The 19,193-nt window shown below is 37.8% G+C and overlaps 1 protein-coding gene across 19 annotated transcripts in view; it reads left to right on the plus strand.

Moving 5' to 3' along the window:
- Positions 1-19,193, plus strand: part of NEK10 (NIMA related kinase 10) — a 251,860-nt gene that overhangs the window by 80,382 nt on the left and 152,285 nt on the right. For all 19 annotated transcript variants that reach the window (XM_063637016.1, XM_055285235.2, XM_063637000.1 and 16 more), the window contains 3 exons: positions 1,361-1,406; positions 3,901-4,022; positions 4,158-4,260. In XM_063637016.1, coding sequence (XP_063493086.1) covers positions 1,361-1,406; positions 3,901-4,022; positions 4,158-4,260 — 271 coding nt within the window. The remainder of the gene's footprint in view (positions 1-1,360; positions 1,407-3,900; positions 4,023-4,157; positions 4,261-19,193) is intronic.

Here is a 19,193-nt window from a genome sequence, read left to right on the forward strand (position 1 = left end):
GTTGAAACTGCCATAGCCATGCTCACATCCGAGGTGGGATGAGGAGGAGCATGGAGGGCTATTCCCAAGGTTTAGAGTTCACACAGGAAGCACACATGCTTCCTCTCATATTCCACAGGTCAGAACTGAGTGGTAGCTTCACCCCCAGCTTCAAGGGAGGCTGAGAAGTCTTCTCTAACTGGGAAGCCATGTCCAGCTACAACTGTATTGCAATGGGACAGCAGGTTTTTGGTGGACAGCTAGCAATCTCCCTTCAAAAAGACTTGCAGAAAGACCAAAAAGAGATGCAAGCAAGCCATTTGTTGATGTGATGGTGACTGTTCTAAGACAAATTTTATCTAGAAACTCAAATTATAAGCAAAAACTACAAAATTATTGGCATTCTTCTAGAAAATGATCTTTTTTAATTAAAAAATTAGAAATTCCACTAACATTCTTATATCAAAGAGAAATTGCACCAGACATTTTTTAAAAATGGTGAGGAAGACTTTATTCAATACTATTGCAATAGAAGTCAAACTATTGTAATTGAGGAGAGAGATTGAACTCAACTCTGAATTCGAGAACTGGACAGCTGGGGACTCAGAGCCAATGGTTAGGGTGAGGGGGGGTCAGTGGATGGAAGTTTACTAAGAGGAACTTGGTTAGATATCAAGGGTGAGTGGATGAGAAACTTAATTGGATGTCAAGGGTGGGAAATTTTTCCACAAACTGACTTAGCAAGATATAAGTTGCTAAAACTGACAGACCAAAGATGAGGCCTAGTCACGAAGAGGACTCAGAGGAGCCTGACTAAAGCTTGGTTAAGTAGGAAGTCCTTGTCAACTGTTATTATGATTTAAACTGAGTTGACTTAGATTATGTCATTTTCTACTAATCGTTTTGGAGAGCATAGAAAGACAGAAATAGTGTAAATAGGCACAAACTTTATATAAATATTTAGATGGTAGAGAGAGATAAAGAACAATGAATATTTGTAGTCAACAGAAGTTACCTCATTTCACTTTTCTCCTTTATACAGTCTGTGTGTGGGGTTGTGACAAGGCATGCTAAAGGAATTCTTAAGATTCCTTCTACCTCTGTAGTTCTCCCGGTTAAGTTAGATAGTAAAGTTAGGTGATAGAACGTTTTTAATTTTATTTAATAAGGCTATGTAGGATTGCTATTTTCAGATCAGTTTATAAGCCACAAGTTTTTAAAAATCACAACAATCTCAGTTTGATGATATCTTGAAATACTTAGTTTTGTAAATAAATATAATTTCTTTGTAGTTTTTAAACATGAAGTCCAACTAAGTAGTCAGTGAAAAACTTGTATTTTGAAGCAGTGCAACACATGTTTGTTATTTATTTTCTTATAGCTTTATCATCCCAACATTGTACGTTATTACAAAACATTTCTGGAAAGTAAGTATGAGTTTTCATGATATTTCTAAATAAGGAAACATTTTTGTCACATATATTTTCATATCGAAATGTCACAAAAGAAACCTAATCAACTATTTTATTGACCTTTTTTTGTTAATATGACAGTAGATGATCTGAAGCCTCACTTTCTTGACTAGTGAAACAGTGACCTAGTCAGTGACCTGAAGATAGTTATAAAATACTTAGCTCCCTGTGTGAAAAACACATGAACAAACCAAAATAGTTATTGCTATTCTCATATACAAAAAATCACTTAATAGGACCAAGGAAAAAGAAAACTAACAGATGGTGGTTTCCTTAAGGAAAGAAAGTTGTTTTTGTTGACTCAGGTGTCATTTTCCATCCCCAAAATAAGTTGGAGAGAGCTAGGTCTTTATTTCTTTTATCTGAAGTTCAGGTAAATGCCACAAGGTGGCGATGGAGGCCAGACTGATTCTGCAGGCGGGCAGGTTTGCTTTCTGCAGGTATTTTGGAATGCTGAACTAGAACCAAAACACAGATAAAGCTAAACTCAGCCACTCTTTTTTTTTTTAAAAAATAGGGCCTATGACAGAAATAATACAAGTATTGATAAGCTTTAATGATATGTGTCACATATGAAATGTCGAAATAAATCTCCACTTGAAGGATGATTTAAAGAGATATAAGGCAATGACTGGGGCTTCCGGACTACCTCTTTATCGGTGCTATTGTTATTTAAGAAAACCTTTTGTCTGTGTATTTTGGCATTTGTTACGATTTTACCCATCTCCCTTCCCCTAGATGACTCAGAAAAACTCAGTGCTAATACTCATGCAGTAAATCCTGTCCCCTTAGCCATTTGTTCTTGATATTAAAATAATTTTCTATAATTTAGTGTATATCCCTTCAAAAAAATCAAGGTTGCCTTCCGACTTGTACTGAAGTGATATAAATTATCTTAATATAAAAAACAAAAACTTTTTTACTACCTGGTGAAACCCTGTCTCTACTAAAAATAGACACACACAGACAAAATAGCTGGGCATGGTGGCAGACGCCTGTAATCCCAGCTACTTGGGAAGCTGAGGCAGGAGAATTGCTTGAACCCGGGAGGCAGAGGTTGCACTGAGTCAAGATCGCGCCACTGCACTTCAGCTTTGCGACACAGCAAGACTCCGCCTCAAAAAGAAAAAAAAAAAAAAAGGCCGGGCGCGGTGGCTCACTCCTGTAATCCCAGCACTTTGGGAGGCCAAGACGGGCGGATCACGAGGTCAGGAGATCGAGACCGTCCTGGCTAACACGGTGAAACCCCGTCTCTACTAAAAATACAAAAAAATTAGCCGGGCGTAGTGGTGGGCGCCTGTAGTCCCAGCTATTCGGGAGACTGAGGCAGGAGAATGGCGTGAACCCCGGAGGCGGAGCTTGCAGTGAGCCGAGATCGCGCCACTGCACTCCAGCCTGGGAGACAGAGCGAAACTCCATCTCAAAAAAAAAAAAAAAAAGAATTGGAAATGGCTTAAAAATACATAAAATATGATAAAATATATTAGGAAATTGCAATAAAGAGGAATGAAGGATGAGAAAATTAAATGATTAAATAAATTATGGTATACCCATATTGTGCTATACCATACAACCAGCAGAAAGAATGGTATGGATCTGTGTGTACTGAAATATCAAGCTGCTTAATGAAAAAAAGCATAAATTGCAGAACATGTATGATTCCATTTTTGTCAACATTTTCTACACACATATTTTGTATATATCCCATAGTTTCAAAAGACACATATCACATCCCATTGTAAATAAACCCTATTGGTTTTAGAGGAGGAAGTAGAATTTACTCCTTTGTTTCTTGGCATCCAAAGCAAAAAGACAAACACAATCAGTCATGAAGTTCTCCGTATCCATAAGATAAAACCTAGAGAAGTCCAGTTTTTTTTTTTTTTTTTTTTTGCTTTTGAAAGGCATAACAGAAATTTCTATCATGTGTGTTATTCTCAACTGTGTCATTGCAAGACCATGGCATTATTCCAGTGTAAAATTCTGTAAGGTAAATCTATCAGGCTATGAAACAGCACAGTTGAAAATGCAATTTTCTGAATGTCTGACTTGCTCTGAGGGTAAATTTTAGACTGCTGGGAGGAAGGATGGGCTTACAGGTTCTTCAGGGAATCCTCCATGACTGGAGATTATTTACTTGTTCTCTGTGGCACCTTTCAATCATTCCACATCCTTGCATACACAGAAAATGATATATTTGTCAGTGTAAACTTATGCTAAGGGGTTGCCTGTAGCCAGAAGATACTGTGGCTGGGCCCCAGTTTCCCTAAGACCCCCTCACCTCCACCTCTTCCATGGTTGAGTGGATCCATATTTTAGCACATCATCCCTAATTCTTAGTGTTAGTGTCCCGCACAGACATTGGGAAGCTTGAACTCTCATTTGTAAACTTTTTCAAGATGTCTGTATTGAATTTAAATTTCTATGACCTTTTGTGATATTTATATAGACGATAGGTTGTACATAGTTATGGAACTTATAGAAGGAGCCCCGCTTGGAGAGCATTTCAGTTCTTTGAAGGAAAAACATTACCATTTTACTGAAGAAAGACTATGGAAAATATTTATACAGGTATGCTTTTATCTTCATTAAATTTTTCTTAAAACAGTAAAGTTCTGAGCTGGCTTCTTAAAGACGTGCAGTAGTCATCATTGGCTTTATGTATGTTGGGGGAAATAAAATTTGTTTTCTATTCATTGTTTCAAGCTGTGCTTAGCTCTTCGATACTTACACAAGGAGAAGAGGATTGTCCATAGAGATCTGACACCAAACAACATTATGTTGGGGGATAAGGACAAAGTAACAGTTAGTAAGTATAAAGATTTTAAAACTTTTAACTAAAGAATTCCTGAATACTATCCTAGAGTAAGTAGTGTCCAGTAGAACTTTTGGCACTCATGGGAATGTTCTTTGTCTATGCTGTCCAATACAGTAGCCACTAGCCACATGTGGCTGTTGAGCCCTTGAAATGTGATTAGTGTGACTGAGGAAATACATCTTAAATTTTAATTAAATTTTTTTTTCTTTTTTTTTTCTTTGAGATAGAGTCTTGCTCTGTCACCCAGGCTGGAGTGCAGTGGTATGATCTCAGCTCACTGCAACCTCCACCTCCTGGGTTTCAAGTGATTCTCGCGCCTCAGCATCCTGAATAGCTGGGATTACGGGCACCCACCACTATGCCCACCTAATTTTGTATTTTTAGTAGAGACAGGGTTTCACCATGTTGGCCAGGCTGGTCTCAAACTCCTGGCCTTGTGTGATCCACCCTCCTCATCCTCCCAAAGTGCTGGGATTGCAGGCATGAGCCCCAATGCCTGGCCAAATTTTATTAAATTTTAATTTAGACATGCCTGTGTGATGAGTGGCTACCATGTTGGACAGTGACTAGTATAGTTCTAAATGACTGAGCTATATTTTGCCCATATGAGAGAATGAAGTACTCTTAGAATACTGAAGTGTTTCATTCCAAAATCAATGGTTTTCAGGTTTTTTCTTACTGTAGAACACTGCCTCATCAACAAAAGCTTTTATGACCACCACATGAGCACACTGTTTTGAACCATTTTACCATAGTCTGTGCCTTATGAGTGACAAATGTACATATGGAGGGCTATAAATCCTCTAGCCATTTGTATATTTCAACATAGAGTTTTTATCACAATTTACTTCATCTGTAGCAGGTAGGCCTGATGTTGGATAAAATTTTGCAAATGAGAAGGTTTATTTTCTCCTCCCAGTTGTTCAATTCTTAATCATAACTTAAAATTAAGTTTTTAGCTTAGGATTACATATTAGCTTTCTCCTGCCTGCCTCGTGAACACTTGTGTTACCCTCATGGACTTTAATGGTTCACTAACTACAATTAGGGAGACACCTTCCTAAACCAGCAGTTTCCAAATATTTTTCATCATAACATCCCAGCAATAAAAATTTTTTGAGAATACACTGCCAATATACATAAATTCTATACATATATATTACTGAACAAAGATTCTATAGTAAATAACAGAATCTACAGAAATAAAACATAAAGGGATACGTTTAAAAATAAAAATAGAGGTCTTAATATTTTTGCTGCCCCTGCCCACATTGGGTTGCCTTAGTAACTTAGTGCTGGAGACTACTGCCGTCAATGTTATTGATGTGGACAAATCATCAATGTCATATGACAACTTATGACAGCGTCTAAAGCTGAGTCCCTTAGTTTTAGAATTTCAGCACCCATGAAGGCAATTCCAAATGTACACATTTGCTATAACAACATGTGTTCAGGAATGGTGATAAGATTTACTGTCCAAATTTTCATAAGTAGAACATCATATTAATATATTTGTTGAAAAATAAAAAAACAACCTACAACAGAAACTCTAAATAACCTTCAATACAAAGCTACTTGGAAATATTTCCAAGCCAATGCATTGTGAAATAAAAAAAGAGACAAAATAACTGTGAATCTTTATATTAGACACACATTTGCTTAATGATTTGAAATTGATTATAACTTTGTTTACTTTAGGCTTTTTATGTTTTCTGTTTGTATAAATTGAACTTATATTTCCTGAAAATTTTTTACAATTTATTTATTTGCTGGTATGTCAACTTATAAGTTAATAAGGATTATCATAAATTGTGTTTTAATTTTATAACAAATAGTATATATATATATATATATATATACACACATATATAACACAGTTATGTATATATACAACAGAACAAATATGTTTAATCCTCCTTAAATGGCTGTTCAGGCCACATTTTCTGAGTAATAGCCAACTCTGCATTTTATTTTCTTATGAAGATTAGCTGTAATCATTTCCTTTCATTACATTTAAATGTACTAAGCTTAGTCTTTTATTGCAGTAGCCTGGTTTATTTTTTTCTAAACTTATATTTACTTTGTTTAGTCATTATCACACATCAAAATAGTTTACAAAATAAAAAGCTTATAGAGAAAAATAGTTTTATGACCCACCCCTTTGAAACCCTTAGTTCTGTTCCCACAAAACGGCCACTTCTCCACTTTTTGTTCTTTTTCTTATGGTATTTGATTTTCTATTGTAATGGGTGAGAATTTAGTTTTCTTTCTTCTTCTTCCCCATCTACCATCCTGCCAGTGCAGTTACATCAGAATTTTATGTTAAGTCAATTTTCAATGTTTACATTATTGCTGCTGTGTAATTATTGTTCGATGTTGATTACCTATACTTTCTCATAGGTAGTTTTGTTTTTCTTAGAGTTAATGATTGCCTTCCTTTTTGTTTGTGTTCCCAGTTTTCTTTGTACCTATTATTTACTTTTCTCCAAATCTTCCAGAAGAATTATAAAGCCCTATCAGTACTATTTTCCACATGGTCAAACATGACAAGTACTCCCACTTTTGTTTTCCTGGAATCCTCATTCCTGCAGCTGCTTGTTGCAGTGTATACTGGATTTCACTTTAGGCCTGCTGCACAGCCATTGTCATGGAACTATTGTTTGTTGGTCTTCCGATTGTAGACTCCGTTTCTTATGTTCTGTGTCTTTTTCTTTGTAAACTTCCCTGCTCTGCTGAAGTAAGTCTTCTAGTACTTTTCTAAGAGAGAGTGCTTTGGGCGCTATGTTTTTTGGATGTTTGTTTGCTGCAAATATTTTTATGGGACCCTCTTATTGGACTGGTATTTGGCTTAGTGTATGTATTCTCAGATGAAAGTCCTTATTCTCTCAAGTTTTAAAGGCATTTATCTAGTCTTCTGGTGTCTAGTTTTGCTGTCAGGAAATCCAATGTTCTTCTGATGCCTATTTCTTGATACATGAGGTGTTTTATCACTCTGGAAAATTTCAGTATGTTCCGTTTATCCACTGCTTTGGATGGATCTTTAAAATTCAATGTGTCTGTAGCTACATGTGCTCTTCAATCTGGAGACTTAAAATTTAAGTCCTGGGAAGTTTTCCTGCATTATTTCTTCACTACTTTTCTCCACTCTGCTCTCTCTGTTTTCATTTTTAGAATCTTTTTAGTCTTAGATACCATATGTACAAAATGATCTCCTGATTTAAAAAGTAATTATCTTAGTTTTTAATGTTTGTCTCTTTGTTGTAATTATTTCTTCAACTGTCTTTTCCATTCCATTGAATATTAAATTTATATTATCATATTTTAATTTCAAAAATTTTTATCTTATTTTGTGTTTTATTTTTATGGAACCCTGTTTTTATTCTTCTCAGGGTAATATAGACTTTTTTTCTTCAGCGTCCTGAATTGTTTCTGCATCTTCTGAAGGTGTATATATATATGTATATATATACATATACATATATGCACACACACACCATATGTACATATACACACACGTACACACACATATAATACTTATATAACTAAACAGGAGTATATATACATGTTTTATTCCTACTTAGTATTATCTGTCTTTCTGGCTGGGGGCTTTTCTCTACTGTCTTGTGACCCTGGGCTGGTCTTTAATAATTTTGAGGAAGGCATGAAAAAGGCTGTCAGAAGCACTGCGAGTTCCAGTTGAGGCTGTCATCTGGTGCCCTTCATTATAATAAAATGGAAATTTTCCTTTGAAGACTCCAAAATCAGTATCTAAACTTTGTTTTTTCTAGCGAATGCTATTCAAGTATCTTGCCTGGGGGTATGTACACCTGTTTGCTGTCATTCTGAGAGCAGCGTCGACAAATGGGGCTCAAGGAACCACATTCAGTTTATAGATTTTCATTGAATTATACTGTGCTTGGTTCCTTGCTGGTTTATTTCTTTGAAAAATGAATATTTTCTCTTAGTGGCAGCGGGTGCTTGATTTACTGGCTGTGTGTATGTGGGAGGGCACCTGGGAACTTGATCTCAATTCTAAGTATTGAGCTTTCTGCTTCTCTTCTCCCTTGGATGGCACCCTGGGCTAGGCAGGGTAAATGGGCTCCCTTCAGCCTTTCCTCCTCAGATGCATGGGTGGCATTTTTGCTCTGCTGAGTCTGACACCATCTTCTATCTACTTTCCATCTGCCATACATTTATTGGAATATCTCATCCTCTGTTGTTGCCAAGCCCATTCTCATTGTTCCTGTGGGTTAGTAACATTCCAAAGAATATCCCCTCTCCCAGCTTTTTTTTTTTTTTTCCATTTTAGCAGGATTTGAGATTTAGAGGAGATTAAAACATATGGTCAATTCGCCTTTTAACCCAAAATGGGCAGGCTAGTTACATTCTAAGTTTACACATTTGACTTAAAACATCCCATTTTCATGTTGACTCTCTAATAAATATATATATTTCTACTTGTATTCAAGTCATTTAGGACTCCCTAGAAAAAGTCACTTTGTTTTACAAAAACAAGCAAACTTTTGTTTTGTCCTTCTCTGTCCTGCCCCTCAATGTTATTTTACTCCATCTTATTAATATTTATCAGAGTTCTACTTAGGAGTTATAAAATTAAAGAATTACTTCCAGATTTTTTTTTTTTTTTTTTTTTGAGACAGAGTCTCACTCTGTCGCCAGGCTGGAGTGCAGTGGCACGATCTCAGCCCATTGCAACCTCTGCCTCCTGGGTTCAAGCGATTCTCCTGCCTCAACCTTCCGAGAAACTGGGACTACAGGTACATGCCACCACACCCAGCCAGTTTTTGTATTTTAGTAGAGATGGAGTTTCACCATGTTGGCCAGGATGGTCTCGATCTCTTGACCTCAAGATCTTTCTGCCTCGCCCTCCCAAAGTGCTGAGATTACAGGCGTGAGCCACCGCACCTGGCCTACTTCCAGGTTTTAAGGCTGTTCAGCTTTAAGTGAAGCAGTATTTTCCTAGTTTCAAATAAAGAAGCAGCACAGGTTGGTGGCATACTGGTGAGGCTAGCAGCCTTCAGATATAGAAGCAGTGAGCTCAGAATGGGATCCTAGCCTAGTCTAGTTTCTCTTCACTAAAGCAAATGTGTGGTTAGGGCATTGATGTACTCCCATTATTTTCAGTGAATATAAAATGATTTTATGACTGAAAAGATAATCCCCAGAGATTTGATGTCATTCTTTAAAAAGTATTTTAAATATAATAGTGCTGAAATATTTTTTAGTGTCTATCTCTATTGATATAATGTAAATATGTCCATTAGTCTCTTATCTTTAAGAGGGATTACGGTTAAATTAAAACCCTGCAGCATTAATTTAAAACTAAGTGTATAAAATTTCCATATTTTAGGAAGTGGAATGCAGCTGCAATTAGTAGAGCCTGTGAGAATGGGCTGGCTGCTGTGGATGTGAAAGCACGTCACCACAGAGGGGCAGCCTTGTAATGTTTTATTTTTCTCTTTGCTTGCACTAGAGGGTTTATTTACTTCCAGAAAAGAAACACAGAATTGCCAAATGATGTTTAAGATGCATGAGACAAAGTGTACTGAAAATGTGACCAGAAAAACAGCTTTCAGAAAACTAAAATTTTCATCTTCTCATTTTTCTCAGTATAGGTGAATTAAATGCTTTAAGATTGAGGTTGGTTTGCAATTATTTATAGTAAGCACACTGGCAGGAGTTTCCTTTGATGAGGAAGCAGAGTAGAAAGTACTCACATATTCTGTTATGCTTGGTTTTGCAAATGCTGTATATTTTTAAGTCTAAATATATTTCCATTTGAAAGACTATCTTTTGATGACATGTGCCGTGACACATGTTCAGGTCTTGCTCCTCCATTTATTTGCAGCCTTTGAAACCATACAAGGAAACAGACCCCAACTCAGTGGTACATGGAGTGAAACACAGTCAACATTTGCCCTAAATACTGTCACCTGCCAAGTAATGTCCATATTGTGCCATCACATTACAAAATGACTCTTAAGGGAATTTGGTAAAAATGAACTTAGCCTTGAACCCACCATTCCATATTTCTTGAACTTTTCAAATACCATTATTTTAATGTAAACCTTCCATGTCCCCTTGTCTCCTCTGCTTTCAAATAAAAAAGAAAAAAACGAAACTCATTTAACTATAGTTAATAGATTTCAGACATGAGCTTTAGTACATGACACAGAGGGTCACATGTTCATCTTTCAAACAAACAGGCTGTGTGAATTTCTGTTTCTCAAGTGATATTTGGCACCTGCTCTGATGATAACGACAAGGACAAACCTGATTCAGTGTAAAGTTTATCAAAGGCTACAAGGATCATCAAATGTTATCAAAGGTCAGGCATTGCTGGGATAGATATAAGATGAAAAGCCATGGTTTCTGCTCCCTAAGCTCACAGTCTTATGGGGAAAACGTCTGTTATTCACTCAGCAATTACCTTCCTAGCTGACACATCCTACAAGTGAGCACAGCAAGCATGAAGGACATAACCCCTGTCTTCATGAAGCTTATAGTTCTGTTACAGAGTGATGAAGGCTAGAACGTATGTGCAAAATACTGTAACGTGTAATAAGTAACCCGAAAGTCTCAACAGCTTAAAACAGTGGAAAAATACAGCCTGTGGGACAAATCGAGCTGTGACCTATTATTATATGTCCTGTGAGTTAAGAATGGTTTTTATATTTTTAAATGCTTGTTGAAAAAAGAAGAATACATGACAAAGACCATATATGTCCCATTTAGGCAAAGCCTAAAATGTTTACTATCTGGCCTTTACAGAAAATTTTGTCTGCCCCTGACTTAACAAGATTCCTATCCTGCTAATGCTACATGTCCATTATGTGTCAATAAGGGAGCTTCCTCTGTACTTGCTTCTACATCCCAGAGGCAGGAAAGACAGAACATGGGAAACCATGCTGTGGCTCTTAAAACTTCTGTCCCAAAGTAACACATGTTACTTCTACTCAGATTTCGTTGGTCACAGGAAGTCAGGTTTAACAGGATGCAGATGCGTTCCTCCTCTGAGAGAATATGAATGAATGGTTATGTAGTCTATGACAGCTGTATAAGCACTGGGGAAAATGTGACTAACTCTGCCTTAGGGATCTTTTGGTGCAGAGTTAAGCAGGAAGGGTAAGAGCAGTTAATGCAGGGGCATAGCACGTGTGGAGGATAGGGACATGAAGGAGTATAGTGTGTCTAGGGACTATCAAGGTGTTTGATGTGGCAAGAGATGAAGGAGCCTTGGTGGGTGGGGAGCTTGGTCAAAGACTTATCCTCAGAGATTTTTCAGACTGGAAATTATATGATCAGATCTGGGAGGTAGAAGGATTATTAAAATGGCAGGTGAGGGAGCATGCTGGGGAAAGACTGGACCCAGATACTCAGTTTAGGATATGTATTAGTTAGGATATGTTCAGGTGCAAAAAGCCAGACTAACGATGGCTTAAACCATGAGGATATTTAGTTATCTCACAACAAGGGGTCTGAGGGTGAGTAGTTCTAGGGTGGGTTCAGCAGCTTAGGGAGATCAGCCATGATCTAGGCCTTTCTGTGGTTTCTTTCCAGTATCCCCAGTAGATTGACTTCTTCTCCATATGTTTGTCATCTCATAGTCACATGATGGTTGCCAGAGCTCCAGACATTATTACCAAATTCAAAGACAGGAGGCAAGGTGGCTGCTTGGGTAAAATCTAGAAAAAAAAATTGTCTTCTTCGAATGCTGTCTCGTCTGCTTTTACCACTAAAGAAAATCCTTCAAAGAAGGTCTCCATTAGCCTTCTTATATTGTGTTGACTGAAACCAAGTCATGTGACTACTACTCATTGTAAGAGAGACTGTTGAGGTGAGCTTCCAGCCTCTGTAGTTGGAGATGAGAAAGGGAGAGGATTTGGTTGATGGCTTTTGCAGAGCTGGCCCACAATGTTTGCCACTGAAGACTCTTGCACTTGTCCAGGAAAGTCATGATGTGGGTTTTTCCAATGACAGCAGGAGAAGAGGATGTGAAAAAGGGGCTCAATTCAGCAGTTATTTGGGAACCAGAATTAAAAAGATTTGGTGGCCAGTTAATGAGATGTGAGGTATGAGAACAGGAAGAGGCTGAGTTTGTGAAGATTGCTCTGCCATTGGCAGAGATTTAGGTGTAAGGTTTTGGACCTGCTTAGTTAAAATCTGATTATGCTTTTCTTCTGGTTAAAATCCTTCAAGTAGTTGCCTATAATATTTAAGATAAAGTTTAGTTTCCTTATGGCACCCAAGGCCCTTTCTTCATAATCTCCTCCTTGCTCCTTGCTCTGACCTCCTGGGACAGATTGCACTTTCCTGAACAAGATGTGGCTGTATACCTCTGGGACTTATAACATGCCATCCCTCTGCCTGGAATGCTCTTCCTACCTTCTGCCACTCAAGTCAAATGCCCTTCCTCCAGGTGGCATCTTTGACATCCACATCCGATATGTCCAGTTTCTGGGATCCCTTAGTACCCTGGGCTTGCCTGTCTCGTAGCACATGGCACAAAATATTGAAAACACTGGCTTATTGCCATTTTCTCCTTCCAGGTAAGAGAAGTGAACTTTCTTGACCTTGTTTCTCTGATAGCACTTAATATTTTTATTCACTAAATGAATAGAAGAATGAATGAACAAGAGAATGAATTAATGAGCAAATGAACAAAAACACTTCCAGGTGGAAATATTCAGAAGCCGTTTACAAATAGGGAGCAGAGATTGAGGCGATACCTGGGTTTGAGATCTCCATCTGATAGCGAAGATTGTCTAGAAAGAGGGCTTAAAACAAGAGGAGTTGAATATTAATGTAGAAATTGCATGCACACATGGGCAAAAGTCCAAGCAGTTCCCACTGTCATCTTAGCAAACAGTAACCCAAAGAAAAAATTTTACTTTCTTGAATGCCACCAAAGTTTCAGACATTGAATTGGACCTACGCTGTATTGCCAGAATCTTCAGTATTTTAAATTTTTCAGAGGATTAGAGGACTTTTAATTGTTATTGGTTGGCTAAACTGCGGCTGAGAAATCTGTGTCATTATATAAATAAAAGAGTTAGTATTGCACTTCTGATAGGGAACTCAAAGTCTTTATATGCACATTACTCATATACTTACAAAACCTCCTGGTCAAATACATATATGATGGACTCTTCGTGGTTTTTGTAGGTCTGTCGACATGCCTTGCTTTGAACTTGTTCTGTGGTTTACTTCCCGTTAACCAGATATAGTGTCTGTTTGAGTTTGAGCTGACACAACTTGAGTACTCTTAAAAGACTACAGAATATTGAGCCACTTGTGTTAAATACCCTCATAGCAACTGTTGTAAGAAGGATCACCATGGAATTTTTCTCAGTCAACATATTGGCCTCATGTTAGTAAGAAAGTAAGAATATTTTTGTCAAGTTATCACAGTTGCCTTGTATTGCCATTGGGTCTCATAACATAAAAAGGAAATGTCAAAGGAAATTCAGTCAAATCCAATTTCTGAAGTACTTTAGAGATTCTTACACCTTTGATGGATCATTCTGCATTTGTCAGATTCTGTAATTTTGAGTTGGCTACAAGAAAAGGATAAGAATGGCAATTTGACAAAGTTAGAGCCAGATGGGGTTACTTTCTAACCCTGACAATTGTTACACTCCTCTGATGAGACAGTGAATTGGGTGAGCACAGAAGGAGACACGAAATTTTTATGACCTTAGGTGAAAGTTGGAAATAGCAACCTCATAACTGAGGTTATGAGGCCAAATAAAAACACCAAAGACTAAGGTTAATACAATAGAGTTCATTTTATTGTGTATTTGGGATATGATTTGGTTCTCTGAGAGCTTTTAAATGAAAGGGGTAGAATCTGATGTGTGATGTGTTCTGGATGAGTTGTTTTCACTCTGTGAGTTTTCTCAAAGTGTGTTTTCTGAAGCAACATAGTGAGTAGGCAGTAGTACCTATTTTTATAGAGACTAGTTCAGTGGTACAGAGTACTGTGCTTCTGATTATGTCATCAGCATTTCCAGCCAGCTGTCTACTAAAGCCACTGGAGCTTCAGAGGTACTGCCCTGATCTCCATCCTAGGCCTTTTAAGAACTAGTATCATGCCACGCATAGTATATGTGTGTGTGCATGTGTGTGTGTATGCCTGCCTGTGTACACACATGTGAGAAAAAGAGCGTGCACCCCTGACTTCCCATCCTTATAGAAGTCTGGCCCTTGGCACTTTTATGTAATATTAGAGCTATATGTACAGAGCTCCATTATTCCAACTGATAGTAACCAGAAACAAACCCCATTCTGAAGAATGATTTTAGAAGAGCCCTCTGTGGTTTGCTTCCCATTAACCCCAGATATAGTGTCTATTTGAGTCTGAGCTAAGGACATTAGTTTCTCCAAGAATCCAGTCTGTTGATAGACATCTTAGAGCTAGGTGATGTTTATGTACCACAGATATGGAGTTACCTAGAATTCAGAAAACACTCTTATCAGGTGTCGAATTTTTCATCATGAAACTCTGTGTCATCATAACCCCATCAATAAAATCAAGCAAATAATGATGCTGTTGAGAAAGAGAAGTTCCTTCCTTCTCCCTCATCCCTGGTGGAGTCTGCACTGGAGAAGGAGGCTTTGGAGAAGGGGAAAGTGGCATGGTACAGGGGTCCCTGGCACACCAACACCAAACACCTGCCCTCTACTCTTCGTTTAGGAATATCCACTTTAGACTTAATTAGCATGCCATTTGTTGAATTAGAAATAATTTTAATATTAATAGTAGTTGGGCTTTATTGGTCAGGAAGCAGTTTGAGGGGCAGAGATTAGAATCTGAATGACCTTCAGAGGAGGAAGTGCCAATGAGACAGGGGTTCGTTGAGGGAAAACTCTGAGCATTATCCTGGGAAACTCCTTCCCATCCCTCGCTGACTCCTGCACTGAGAGGATGTTACTGATGGTCCTATTGCTGTGGACATTGTAGGTTAGCCATTCCATTTACTGAGGCAGCAGGAAAGAGTAGAGTGATAAATGAGATGGAGATCTTTATTCTGGTCTGTTTCACAGTTGTGCTCAAGTAGACTCCTCTGTCATTGCCTAGTATTATAGAGGTTTCAAATAATCATTTCCTGAAGTTGTCAGAGTCATTAACTATTTTCATTTTACTTAGGGAAGACATCTTTAAGATGATAAAAATTTTAGCTGTGCTTTGAAGGAAAGGAACAACCACCCATAGTTACATCCCTTGAGCATTTACTATGGGATAAAAGGATAGATATGCATTTTCTCATTCAATACTCTGATGTCTTTTAAAGATAGTGAAAAAGGCTTAGAGAGTTTGGAAAACTTGCTCAAATTACCCTGTTTATAGATTGACAGTGTCAGCAATGAACCATATCTACTTCTAGAGGTCATCTCTTAACCTAGTTTCTCTATAGTATTCTCTCAGAGGAAGCCATTTCAGGTAAAGAAAAGGACATGTTTGAAAGGCACCAAGATGCTTATGGTCAAGTGCCGTACAAGGATGAGTAGCTTTGTTGGAATGGACATTTCAATTTGGGAAATTATGAGAGAGGTCAGTCATCTGAACGTGGCTGCAGGGACTTGCATAGCCTGCCAGTAACCCCCATTTGGCCACGCAGTTCCTCAGTGGACCATTTTCCCTTGACCATAGGGCCTTTGCACATGCCATTTCCTCTGCCTGAAAGTCTCTTCTTCGCTTTCTCCTCTTACCTAGATAACGTCTGCCTTCCTTCAGATGTTAACCCAGTCGCCATTTGTCACAGAGGCTTTTCCCAATCAGCTGTTTTCCTTATATTACCCTCTCTTAACCCCATATATGGGGGAAGGTCAGGAAGCAGTTGGGGGGCAGAGATTAGAATCTGAGTGACCTTCAGAGAAGGAAGTGTCAGTGGGACAGGGATTTGTTGAAGGTCAGTCTTCTTTAATGATCTTATCACAACTGTAAGTTTACATTTATATGTGTGATTCTTTATTTAATGTGTATCTACACCACTGATCCCTAAAGTCTGTGTCATCATGGATGGTTTTTGACCTGATTATCATCTTATCTTGACCTGGTTCAGTACCTAGAACATATGCTCTTAGTGTTGGACAGATGAGTAAATGGACAATCATGAAGTCCAGATAAGGCAGCTGGAAACTGTGTAAAAAATAGCAATTGGAAGACCTTCTGGTACATAAGTGGGAGCCTGATGTGATGAAGGCAGGTGTTGGTAGATTGTTTCATTGTCAAATACCCTGTAGGTGGATTAAAAGGAAAAGCTTTCTAAAGAAGTGCATCCCCTTTTTTGCACGAGGAGTGAGAGCCTAAGCTCCTGGCACATTTAAACTATAATCAGACAAATCAACAGAAAGATGCAGATACAAGAGCTGGTGAGGGGTTGAATACAGCAGCAAGTGAGAAAAGGCAAAGATTTCAAGCCCAGGAAATGGGGAAGATGAGATGCCATCTGGTTTACTGGGATATCCCTGATGACTGAATGATGAGCCCAGTCTTGGGTGGGAAGTGGCAGGTGCTTTATAGGGCTAGAGGTGAAACCCCAGACAAAGGCTGGGACTTTATGGCTGAATTTGGAAGTCACTGACACGTATGTGATGGGTGAAAGGTTGTGAACAGCTGAGTTCCATGTGGATAGGGATGGGAATACCTTGCATCTGTACAGTATTTCAAATTGCTTTTCACCTATTGTCATGCTGTTGTTGAAGCAAGCCTTTGCAAACAGTAAGGTAAGTTTTATAGGTCATTTTTGAAAACCAGAGAGCAAGAATCTAGGGACTCAGCCAAAGCCCACACAACTTTTCCATATGAAGGCTGGTAATTGTAGGGCTGTAGTCTAAACGTGCTATAGAATTTAACATTTTCTATATCATTTGTTCTGTCAAAGGGGAGAATTTCTTTGGATCCTATATTTTTTTTCATAATGTGCTGTATGCAAAATGTTTTCTGTTGTCATTTCGAATACCTATAATAGCATATGAATGCTTTTATGAGTACAATTTCTGAAATAAAACACTTTCTTCTTCTCCAAATATGATCACAAATGAGGAAAGAGTAATAGAAACATTTCTGTTACCACCAAAGTCTCCCAAATGTCCAAACAATATTAATTTTTGCTCATTTTAAGAATACTTCTCAACTATCTGTTTTTTACGGATATCTGTCCCAAGTGTCTGCTATTATCTAAATTAACTGGAGTGAATAAAATCATTGTAATGCTCCTCAGTTTTTGCCTTTCAAAATAAATGACATTTTAATAAGAATAAGATGACGCTTATGTAGCATTAGAACGAAAAGTCAAAGCATTATTTTTGGTTATAAGTTGGTCAAGAATTGTGTGCTAAAATTATAGTGGGCTCCCTAAAATTATTGAGGTTGTGAATATTGAATGCAAATTTTTTCTATAGTGGTTGCTTAATTTTAACTAACTTTCTCCAGTACATAAAAGGGGAAAGGAAAGATAGCAAGCCATCTAGTTTGTGAATAGTTGTTAACACCACCTTATATGATTTAGTCTTCTAATATGTCCTATATGTGAATAGTACTACTAGGTGGAGAGGTTAGACAGACAGATAGATGGATGGATAGATAGATAGACAGATGGATATACATATAGTTATGCATATATATGTACATATACGTGTATTAAAAGATATGTATCCATCAATCTACAGGGATAAGCAATACAAAGTCCTCTCATGGATCTTTCATACTAGTTAAAAACAACAGACCCTAAATGAATGAAAAAATACTAAATAAATACATAAAGTAATTTCAGATAATGAAATATGTTAAGAATTAAATAAATGTAATAGAAGAATATTGAAGGAGAGGGCATCCTTTTTATAGTGTGTACTAGAAAAGTCAATCTGAACGCCCAGATCATGTATGGTCATATAGACCTGGTAGTAGTTTGGCTTTTATTCTTAGTATTTATCAAAAGTCTTTGTAGAATTTTAACCTTGTAAGTAGTGACAAATGAGTAAATGGACAATCGTGATGGCTGCTTTAGATATTTAAAAGATCATTTGGGATCTGAAGTGGAGAATTATATTTCATGAGGAGAGATGGAAGGAGGGAGTCTGTTCAGGTGGAATAGCTCAGTAGCCTCAGTGAGAGGTCACAGCAGCATGGACTAGGATGATAGCAGTTGTATTCATTATCCATTGCTGGGTAACAAATTCCCCAGAAATTTCGAGGGTTAAAATAAGAAACATTTATTTTCTTATAGTTTCTGAGCATCAGGAGTCCAGAAGCAGTTTATCTGGGTGATTTTGACTCAGGGTTTCTCATGAGGATGTAGTCAAACTGTCAGCCAGAGATGCATCATCTGAAGCCTGGACTGGGGCTGGAGGGTCAGCTTCCAAGAAAACTCACTACCATGGCTGGCAATGAGTTCTGGCTTTTGGCTGGAGTGAGTGCCTCATTTCTCTTCCATTTGGCCTTTTATCCTCAAGGGCTGCTCTTCTCTATGTAACCTCTTCAGCAGAATAACCTTTACTATTCTACATGGTGGCTGGGTTCTGAAAGAGAGTCAGTGAGCAAGAGAGAGCACAACACAATTGGAAGGCACAGTCTTTTTATAACCTAACCTTGGAAGTAACATCTCATCAGTTCTGCTATATTCAGTTAATTAGCCATGAGTTACCAAGTCTCATCCACACGTAAGAGAAGGATAATTAAGATTCCCTTCCTGAAGGGAGGAATGTTAAAGAACTGGTAAACATTTTTCAAAACTGTAACTTCAGTGGAGGTGATGAGAGGTGGCCTAATTCACTCTCTCTCCATATATATAACTTTTTTTGTAGAAACAATAGGATTTTGCTGTGGTAAAGGAAAGTGAGGAACTATATCAGTCAGGATTAATCCATGAGACAGAAACCACTGAGTAATTTTAACAGGACAA

The sequence above is a fragment of the Symphalangus syndactylus genome, chromosome 1 (assembly GCF_028878055.3).
Source record: "Symphalangus syndactylus isolate Jambi chromosome 1, NHGRI_mSymSyn1-v2.1_pri, whole genome shotgun sequence".
NCBI lineage: Eukaryota > Metazoa > Chordata > Mammalia > Primates > Hylobatidae > Symphalangus > Symphalangus syndactylus.